This window comes from Coptis chinensis, chromosome 5, assembly GCF_015680905.1.
Source record: "Coptis chinensis isolate HL-2020 chromosome 5, ASM1568090v1, whole genome shotgun sequence".
Classification (NCBI taxonomy): domain Eukaryota; kingdom Viridiplantae; phylum Streptophyta; class Magnoliopsida; order Ranunculales; family Ranunculaceae; genus Coptis; species Coptis chinensis.
Window position 1 is genome coordinate 11,089,790 of NC_141460.1, and position 10,647 is coordinate 11,100,436.

Here is a 10,647-nt window from a genome sequence, read left to right on the forward strand (position 1 = left end):
TCGCTTTTTCTTAGATTGTTGCATTGCTAATTGACATTTGGAGTTGCTCCTTGTTGACAGCATAGATCAGTCTAAATTGCAATGTTGCTAACCTCCTAAAAGGTTGGAAATTCCCAAGAGGTTCAGTCATTGAGACACTGTAACACTGTTGTGATAAGTCCTTTTTCATGTGTTGGTTTAGAACATATAGTTGGAGAGAAATGCTAGGATTTTTATGGAGATAGCATCCAATTATTATGGACTAGCTGTATCCTGTGCACTACCAGGATGAGCATTTGGCATGGGTTTTACACCGTGCAATTGTATGGGATATATGTCTGGGGAATTTACTGAGTAAATGGGATGCTTTTATGTACGTTTGGGTGAGTTACATTATATCAGCTCGCTTTACTGACCCAAAAACCATTATACGATCTAACAAGGCTAACTTCAAATATATATTCCAAACAAAGATAATGCAAAAGATATATGTTGATTGGTTCTTAGTACCTTTTCTCTTTCGTCCGGCTTCCACAATGTCACGTTCTAACCAACTCCGATCCACTGATAACGTTAGGTGAGACGAGGCTTTCTCTGTAAGTGTAGATATGACGGGGCTTAAATCCAAAGTTCTTAAGATCTCGGATCAAGTTGGATTCTTGGTCATAGAGAACCAATTCTGAATTACTTTTCATGAGTATAAGGTCTCCGTTATTTGCAACACCAAGTGGTAAGGACACATATGAGCAACTAAGTCCAACTTTACATACAATTTGAAACTGTTTTGTCCAAGAACTGATTACACCATACTGTTTCATCACCCATATTTGACGATCCCCAAGATATTTGTCGCAAAGCAGACAAAGTAATCCACCTAATTCCCTAACTTCAACATCATACGGGGTGTTAATGGTGGCATCATCCGCAATTGGTATCTCTTGAGAAACCTCGTCATTCAGATCAAAGGAAACGATAACCTTATGATAGTGTAGCCCAGTCTTATATACACGCCAATGAAGAGCACCGTTAACAGTTGGTGCAAAAGAATTCATAAAACAGACTTTGTAATGGTTATCTTTTTCTAAAGTTCTCCACGACGAATCTCTGCCTAGAGTATACACGCTTACGCAAGAATTAAACACAAAGTTATTTTTATCAAATTCATCAACAAATCTTACCACCTTATATCGATTAGAAGCTTGATGAAAACCAAAACCAAACGTGGTAGTTTTGTGGCGACTAGGAAAAAGAGTAGGAGTAGGGGGGCATGGGATAGCAATGTAGTCTCCAGTAAGAGGGTTCCAGATATATAGGCTGTCTTTTATATTGGCTAAGTGCAGCAATACCAATCCATTACAAATACCACGAACATATGTATCTTGACGAAAGGGTACGTTCAGTTTTACTGATGTAGGGCAGGTTGCAGAAAAATTTGCTAAGTAATAATTGGTGTTTGTTTCTCTGTCTCCCTGTTGCAGTAGTAGAATATTGGGGTTGTTGATGTTGGATTCAAGTGTACGTTCTAGTTGAAGTTTAGGTAGATGGGGATCAGTAGTAAGTAAACGTAGCCAAGATTTGCTAACGCACTTAAATCGCAGTAGAGTTTTAATGGGTAACCAAGAAAGTATCTCCATAAAAACTTCATCAGGGAGGCGCTTTGTCTTATTCATATCTTCTTCTTCATCCATAGGAATCAAGCAGTCAAACCGCTAGGTATTCACCGATTCCAAGAGGGTTTTGAGAGTCGGTCTGTTCGTTGGAGAATATTAGCACTCTATTCTATATTTTCCCTTGACTTAAACACCCATACAAGGTAGTTACCAAAAACAAAAAAACACCCATAAAAGTTGTAAAACATCCAACTCTTTTACGTGTCCCTAACTCCCAACTTCCCGAGTTCGTTCTGATGGTTGGGCACGAGGTAGCATTTGCGGCCAATTTTAGATCATGTTGTTTACTTAGCAGATCTAAGAGATACGGATGTAAGTATAACTAGGGATCAATAGTAAGTAGAAGCAAAGAAAGTATCTCCATCAACAATTCAATTGGGAGGCTCGTCATAGCAATCCAGTAGTGATCAACGCCATTTTCGTTTGAGAATAAAAAAATGACCGTCTTTGGTGTCGTTTATATATATTTTCAGGCCATTGTTTCCTTGCGCTTCACGCTTAAGCCCGCCGCACCACTCGTGGGACTCAAGTGTCAACTTTGTTCCCATGGCTAAACTAGACAGGTAATTGGCGGCAAGCACAAACAAGTTTTCTGCAGTCCGTGAAGATATATTTTTTAAGTTGATGCAACGTTATTTCATTTGCCAGAGGTCAGTTGATTTCTCAGGCTTCACTCCTTTTAGTAGCTCTAATCTGTCTTTATTTGAGAGTGATCAGTGATGCACTCATGGACCATCAACATTGAAGAACTCCGTATTTGGAGAAGGGTCAGAAGTCAGAACTAATCAATGGTTTCTTCAACTTAGTATCTGGGACTTTCTTTTAACTTTGTGATACAAACTAAAAGTTGTTGGGGATATGCTCTTTTTTACTCATGTATGGTTTGGATTACTGGAAACTCTTTAGAAGGCACCTATTATTCTCAAGAGTACTCTGTGATTTATATTGTGCACCAGCTGCGGCTGTCAACACTTTTGAAGGGCTTCGTGTGCAGGAAACATTTATTGGTGTGGCAGAAGCGTAAATGTTGGCTTCAGATAATTGGCAACGGAAAATGGTTGGGCTGAAGATATCTTAGAAGGTGACTGCAATGTGGTTATAGACTCATTGCTAACTTAGTTGGCGATTGGCATTTGGCAATAGTGACAATTGTTTAGTTATTAGCAGATATGCAGATCTAACAGATTCGGGTCTAACAGGAATCATTTGTCAGTGCAGAAGGCCGTCAAGAAGTCGTTCCGTTTTATGAACCTGCAGTTGCTGAATAGGCAAAACAGACAGATACACCATATTTGTATCGAACTCTAGGTAAGACCACTTGCACTTGACTTTGGGAATGATCTTTTGGTATCTTGGAACCCTCTGCACGTCTTCTCTTGTCGTGTGCAAGTATCACTGGTACTGATTGCCATCATTCAGAGCGGAATCAGAACTAGCTAACCCAATTACTATCAATATGGGTTCGAGATCTCTACAACCGGGTACAGAGATCATCTCTGTAACCGTGTTATCTCGCCGTTCATTCAAATCCGAGATGTGTGTGTGTGCCTCGATATCTGTGTGTGTGCATCGAGATACAAGATGTGTGTGTGTGTGGTACAAAGATTGATCTCTGTACCCGGTTATAGAGGAACCGGGAATATTCTACTGCCAGCTAAAAATGAATAATGGCGAATACAATGTCAGAAGACAGATTTTAAGAGGTCACGAATTTTCTGAAACGACCACCAGATTCAGCCTCCGCATCTGAACTTAGAGTGAAGACACCTCGCCCGAACTACTAAGCCAATTTTTTCATCAGCTGGGCAATACATACAATCTTGGAGGGTTATTACCTCATTTCAAGCGCTAGGGCAGACTGACACTTCCAAGGGTTAAATACCTGTGTTTCCCCTGGACAGTGAACTTCTCATTGCACTTAAGTCCTTTTCAAGGGGATGAAACTTTAAGGTACGAAAAATCTCCTTTATGCTGTTACATCACCATTTCAGAGTTTCACCAACTCTCAACTAATTCTAGGAAATAAGTTAAAATATCTGGGCTAGCAACAAATTGAGTGGCAAAAACTCACAAGTAACATTAGCTTCTTTAAAAAAAAAAACTCACTTCTGTCATTTAATCAAAATGGAAATCAGAAATCTCACCAAAGTTACAACAATTGGATAGCATTCCAAAATGCTTTGACCATAAAGTACAACGACGACAAGTTGAGCTCTAAAACTCTAAGAACAGAAAAGCCGGTAAAACAATTAGGATGTACTACTACAAGTGGGGTCTCTAGTGCAAGACATGAAACTGCAATGTTAGAGGGAATGAAAACCAAAACTAACTTGTTAAGAATTGGAGCTATGCAATGGAAATTCTCCATGCGACCTAAAAAGAATCACTGCTGCCCGCAACACAAAAAAGAATGAAAAGCTAACTATAGTAATAGTTGCCCCCCAAACTTTAGAATACACCTCAAAGTACCACAGCAGCCTTCTCCTGGGAAAGAAGAGGAGCAGGATGGGCTATCAATGGCTCATAGTGATCAGCTCCGGCACCGCACCAACCTATATGAAGAACAACAGTTACATGCGAAATTGAGATATGATGTTACACGTATTTAAAATGAAATGCAGCCTAATTTGAAAGAACAATGAACTCATATTTTAACTGTCAAAGGCGTAAGTGACATGGAACAGATGAACACCCATTAGATGCAGGCTTTCCAAAGATATCTCAGTCGCCAATGTTCCACATGAAACATATACCAAAGTGAAGACTGTTATGTGAGTTGACTGATGGGATGTCCAAGTAACTCATGGGTAATCACTAGTGCGTCTTTGAGTACCATACCTCATATGTCAGACATATTGGCAGACTTGAAATTATTTATCTGATTCGTTAGGATAACTATCTATTATTTTGAAGTTTGACTGCATGTGTCAGAGTGAACATGGAAAAACACCCAAAAAGTAACTCATTTAGTGGTAGTGCAACCCTAGACTTGAATGATACCTGGTAAGGCATACTGTTTCGTCCTATTCCCTAAAAAAAGAAGCATTATGTAATCTTTAACAATACCACCAGACGTGGTGGGAAAAGCACCAAACAGATGATCATTAACTATTCTTACATGAAGATTCAAATTCTTTCCCAGAAAAGTGTAGCTTGTGAAACAGGGTGTACTATATGGCATTTTTAGCCCTCGGTAACTACTTAAATGGGTGCTTATTATCACTCTACAAAAAAATCATCTTTCCATCCCTTGTCGTGGTTGATAATGAATTAACCGCCTCAATGTTACAATTTTAAATGATGTGATTATGACTATAATGGACTACAGGTTTGAAAACTCACAGCCTATTGTCAACTTAATCAAAAGGTAGTAAACAACATACGATCCATATGATTATAGATAGCCATTACCTGTTCCTTTCATGAAGAGAAAAAAAGGGGGTCCACATATTTGACTTCTTGGAAAATGTGGAAGGAAAAAGACACAGTTCTCTTCTTCAACCATGGCATCTGATCCATGGGCTTGAACCTGAAATTATACCGATGCATAAGAGAGAGTTCAACAGAACTTTATGCTTCTTGTTGATCTATAATCTTGAAACTGACCAAACTTGCAAGGAGAACAAACAATCAATGTAGAAAAGGTAATAACATGAAGAAATTATAGTTATCTAAACTGCATGGCCTGGAGTTGGAAATAGGTAAGTGCGACATGAGATAACAACAGTGCAGACGAGCATACATATATGTCTATACTGCTATGAGTGTGACATCAGATCAAATGACTACACCCTTTCTACACTTCATATAAGCTAGTACATCTATTATGGTAGAGGATATTTACTCTAAACTCAAACAGAGCATGAATAATTCTTCCTAAGTTTGAATTATGATATGACATGCCACTATGCCAGGCTATAAAATGCTTGGGTAGCAGTTTCTAGAAATATTGACCAAAACCTCAACCAGAAAAGACAGTTACACAGAAATTACAATTACCATATAAATGTTAGCACAAATTGTGAAAAATAACTTTAAAGCAATAATGACCTATATATAATGTCATTACTCGGCCTGTCATTGCAGAACAACGAGTGAACAATGGAAAATATAAAAATGCAGACTTGTGTACGTACATAATGGTATAGGTGTTTCAATGTTATAACAGTATCAAAGATTACAGACAAGGTAAATTGTGTGTCAAGATTCATGTATTTCGGAAATGTTACATGCCCACACTCTTCTAAGTCTAATGACCAAAGGTTTTCCTAAGATAATGTATATCTTGATAGACGCATTGGATAGCTAAGTCACCAAAATACAAGAGAATTAGACTGTCAGCCCTCATGCCAAAACACAAGGAACCACGATAAAAGCATGTCACTCCTATGAGAGACTGATAGTGAGGTTCCAGAAAGTGGATCTCCTTTTGCATCCAATTTAAATTAATGAGAAAGTATTAAGCACATCTGGCCCTTAAACAGTGTGCTTCGGTATATATAGTTGGACACTGTGTCATATTCCATTCAGAAAATACACACGCTCAATGCATGTAGTGTGTGAGCTTCTGATGATTAAAACCCAGGTGTTATGGATGTCAAATCCTCACATTTAAAAGAACACCAACAACACATCTTATAAATGAATTCATACGCATTCCATTAAAACACAGGTGTGAACATAAACATATAACCACATTATGCATTGAATCAGAACAAAATGCAAGATCATAGACATTGACGTCAAAAAACAACTCCAAATGGACATTAAACAGAAAGAAAGCTTAGTAAAACACACCCAATGCATGACAGTATGTGAGCAATCCAGGCCGGTGTTATGGATGTAAAAAATCTTGCATTAAATAGAACGCCAGAAGGACCTCTTAGCTACAATTTTATTATTAGTCATTCTATAATACAGAAGTAATTGAGGACATGTACATAACCACATTGTGCATTAAATCAGAACAAATGCAAGATCATAGACATTCACACTAAAAAGAACACCAACAAAAATAATTAAATCAAGGCATAAACATCTTCTCACCACATAAATTTCCCTCTTAAACTCAGTTGCAAGACTTTCAATAGCAATATCATCACCAAAGGCAGCCGCGTGACCTTGTCTATTCTCATCTACACTTAATAAACCTTCTTCTGTATACTGCAAAGTAATAATATCATACTCATCTGCCACCGAACCAGATATTGACATATATTTCACCCAACTCGGCCCATCATCTACCTCAATACACCTCTCTTTATATATCGACTCCGTTGCCATTTCTCTTCAAATTAACACAAAATGGCAATTAGCCAAAATCAGATCCAAAATTTCACATTTTTTAACAAAAGCCCAAAATCAAGAACCATAAAAAAAAAAAGAGCAATCATTATACCTTTGCATTCCTAAGTCAACAAGCTCATTAATAGCAAGATCAAGACTAACACGGTCAGTTTTCTTAGCCAACAATTTGACTTCTTGAACAACATGAATTCCCCAACCAGTTTTCAAATCAGGTGAATAAAGATGTTTAATTGCCTTATCAATCATTTCTGTGTCCAAACCTTCCTCCTCATTTCCAGATCCATAATCTTTCAAGAACCTATCCACTGTCCTTCTTCTCAACTCTCTTGCATCTATCACCAATCCCATAGCCTTTTTAGAAGCTGTAAATAAACAGTTTCCATCTGCTTCCACGTCCCCTCCATGTAAAAGTCGAAAAAGGGTCGTTCTTGGAGTCAAACAAGGAGAATTATCTGCTGTTGCCGGGTGTTTCCACAACACACCTTTTGTATGTAATCTTTGTAAGTATCTTTTTTGTTGGTCTTCTAAACCACTTACTGTTTCCCATGGGCATGTTGTTGTCTCTTTCCATGGTAGTGCAGCTGGTGCTGGTGCTGGTGCTAGTGCTAGTGCTGTTGGGGGAGGGGAAGCTTGAATTGTTGTTGTTGAATCACAAAGAATTTTTCCCATTTTTTTTCTCTTGTAAAAATTCTCTGCTCTTCTTCTTCTCTTCTTGGAGTTACAAAAGAGAGACAACTTTGAGCTTAGAGAAAGTTAACGGATATATTATTACACGTGGCGAGATCGGTCGGTTGATGTGTTCAAAGTTGTGGCGCTTTGACCATTGATATTCTAACGTAAGCCTGATGGGTTATAATTGGCAAACTTACGCCGTGTATATATAAATGTGGAAAGTTTGATGTTTTGAGGTGGGTACTAAAAGTCTAAAAGTGCCTTGTGACCGTTTGTTTTGGCATTTTATTGCCGTCAAGGCAAACGTGGGAATATTCGTTTCTAGTTTTCGTACATGGACAGTGTTTTGTTGGTTTACTGTTTTGCAGAGATTGTAAGTTAATATGCTAGCACGTACATCAAGGTGTTTGGTCCAAGTGTGCGATTAACTTTAGCACTGATATCAACCTACCATCAAACACCAAATTCTTTTAACTTCACGAGAGTTACATGTTGATGAAAATACCAAAAATACCAAACCAAACACCAAATCGACCAATATTTGGTTCCAGGTTTGATGTTGTATCAAATCACTTCACGCGGTTGTAGGAACACCGCGCGGTTTTGGCAAAATCGCGTGGGCTTGGCTTCAAATGGTTTATGACGCGGTTTTTTATAAAACCGCGTTTTCTAAAACAATTACAATTACAACAACGGGCAAAAAACGGCTATATCTTTCTAACCCTATAAATTGAAACACTCACCCCATATTTTTACACTCATTTCTTTTCTCTACTCTCTACTATTTATTCTCTACTCTTTACTCTCTATTCTTAAAACAATAATGAGTCAAGAACCAAAATCAAAATCAAGAGGGGTTTCATGAATACAAAAAGAAGATGTTGCTCTCACCAATAGTTGGCTACAAGTTAGTCAAGATGGTGTAGTAGGAAATGAGCAAAAGTCGAACGATTTTTGGGCTAGAATTCTAAATGCATTTCATTCAAATTTAGAAAGAATGACCGAACGCAACTTGACGGGTATGAAACACCATTGGTCTATTATTCAAGCTAGTATCAACAAGTTTCATGCTATTCTTTCTAAAATTCAAGGATCTCCTCCAAGTGGCTATAATGACAATATGATGGTAAGTATTTACTTTTTATTTGTTATTTTGATTAACAAATATATTTTTCAATTCTAATTTAGTTTTTGCTTAATTGGTAGGTTGAGGAAGCAATAAGTGCATATGCGATGCATAATGGGGTTTGGAAATGGATGCAATGCTATAATATGGTGAAAGACTCACCCAAATGGAAGAGGCTACAGTTGAGAAATGATTTGCATCCCACCAAAAAGTCGAAGTCAAACGATTGTGGGGAAGGAGGTTCATCAATTCCAATATCAACTGCGACAACTCAATCAATGGATTATGATCCACACCAAGTTCATGGGCTTGAGGATAGACCTCTTGGAAAGAAAGAAGAAGGTGATTCTAAAGTGGAGGAATCCACTAAGAAACTTGATGCTTTTCTGATGGAACTTTCTAAAACCACCGAAGGAGGTTATGAATTGGAAGCTCAAAGAGAGTTGAAGAAATATGAGATGGAATTCGAAAAACTTCAATTGAAGAAAAGTTCGATGGATTGGAAGCTTCAAATCTAAAAAGAAAAACTTCAATTGAAGAAAGATGCGCTTCGAGTTCGAGAAGATGAAAATAATGCGAAAATATTAGGAATGAAATTAGAGGGATTACCCAAGACGAAGCCAATTTGGCAACTCAAAAGGGCGAAATTTTACAAAAATGAATAATCGACTTGGCAATATCAATCGGTAGTAGTCAAAGTAGTGCATAGTCTAAATTTGAGTTTATATGTCTTTTAATTTGAGTTTGTATGTTTTTTAATTTGAGTATTTTAATTTGTCTTTTAATTTATGTCTTTTAATTAATGACGTACTTTAATTTAAGTTTGTATTTTAATTTTAATTAGAATGTACTTTAATTGAATATTTTCTTTTAATTTAAAGTTGATATTTTTTATCATTCTAAAAAAAATTTGTATTTTCAAAATTCTCATATACAGAAATCCTTTCATAAAACCACAAATACATAGAAATAAACTTGGAACACAAATACATAGAAATTGAAACGATAAATAAACACAAAGTCTAAATGAAGTGCAAATAAAAATAGAAATCAAGTCCGCCCACGCCTACCATGCCTACTCCACAAATGCTCGACCAAGTCATTCTTCAATCTATCATGAACAACTTTTGAACGAACCCTCTTGACGCCAGATGCCCAACGAGATAGAACAAAGTGACGCTCATCTTTCCAAATCGAGCACCTTCTCTTCCACAATCATTGGTATTTCCAAATCGGGAACAAAGTGACCCTTGCCATAGTCGGTTTAGCAATCGTTTGAATCAAAGGGCATATGGGCAATTCTTCCATTGCCGGTAAGATCATTGTGAGAACCCGCCATTCAAAAAAAGCAATGCTTCCTTGGTTTAGCATTCCGTGCCATCCGGATGGGCAATTCTTCCATTGCCGGCAATCAATCTTTAAGCATTCCAATCGTTGAATATTTAACCAAACGTTGAATTTGGTTTTGGTTTTGCGCAAGTATTCACATCCAAAAATTCTAATAATTCCATCACGTAAATAGCGCGTGCATTCATGAACAGTTGGCTCGGCAAATATGTAACATATCATCTACTAGATCGGTGGGCAAATCCATAAGCAAGCATTCGTATAGCAAAGCAATTACTTTTATTTTTGGGTTAATCCCAAACTTACCAAAGCACAATTAATTTTTGTTGAAAATATGGTACATTATGATTAAGATGATTGAAAATACGAGTAAATAATGACTGGACCCATACGAAATCGGCGTCGAAAGTCGTGGTCACGAAATATAGGATTTGCACCAAAGTAGTTAGCATTTACACGAGCCAGTGTTGCCTTGTACTGACGAGGCTTATATTTTCTTCCTTTCTTCGAACCACCATGTGGTCTATAAGAAGACTCTGCTTCTTG

General features: G+C 37.4%; 2 protein-coding genes across 2 annotated transcripts; both read right to left on the reverse strand.

The window, feature by feature from the left end:
• Positions 1 to 518: 518 nt before the first annotated feature.
• On the reverse strand, positions 519 to 1,667 carry LOC147496657 (F-box/kelch-repeat protein At3g06240-like). Its single transcript, XM_086562629.1, has one exon. The coding sequence runs from the start codon at positions 1,665 to 1,667 to the stop codon at positions 519 to 521; it is 1,149 nt and encodes a 382-aa protein (XP_086418755.1).
• A 2,072-nt stretch (positions 1,668 to 3,739) lies between these two features.
• On the reverse strand, positions 3,740 to 7,714 carry LOC147496658 (Gap junction beta-4 protein). The gene is made up of 4 exons (XM_086559596.1): positions 7,048 to 7,714; positions 6,696 to 6,936; positions 5,061 to 5,178; positions 3,740 to 4,201 (listed from the first exon to the last, which is right to left on the reverse strand). The coding sequence occupies exons 1-4, from the start codon at positions 7,623 to 7,625 to the stop codon at positions 4,110 to 4,112; spliced, it is 1,029 nt and encodes a 342-aa protein (XP_086415722.1). The 5' UTR covers positions 7,626 to 7,714; the 3' UTR covers positions 3,740 to 4,109.
• Positions 7,715 to 10,647: the final 2,933 nt, after the last annotated feature.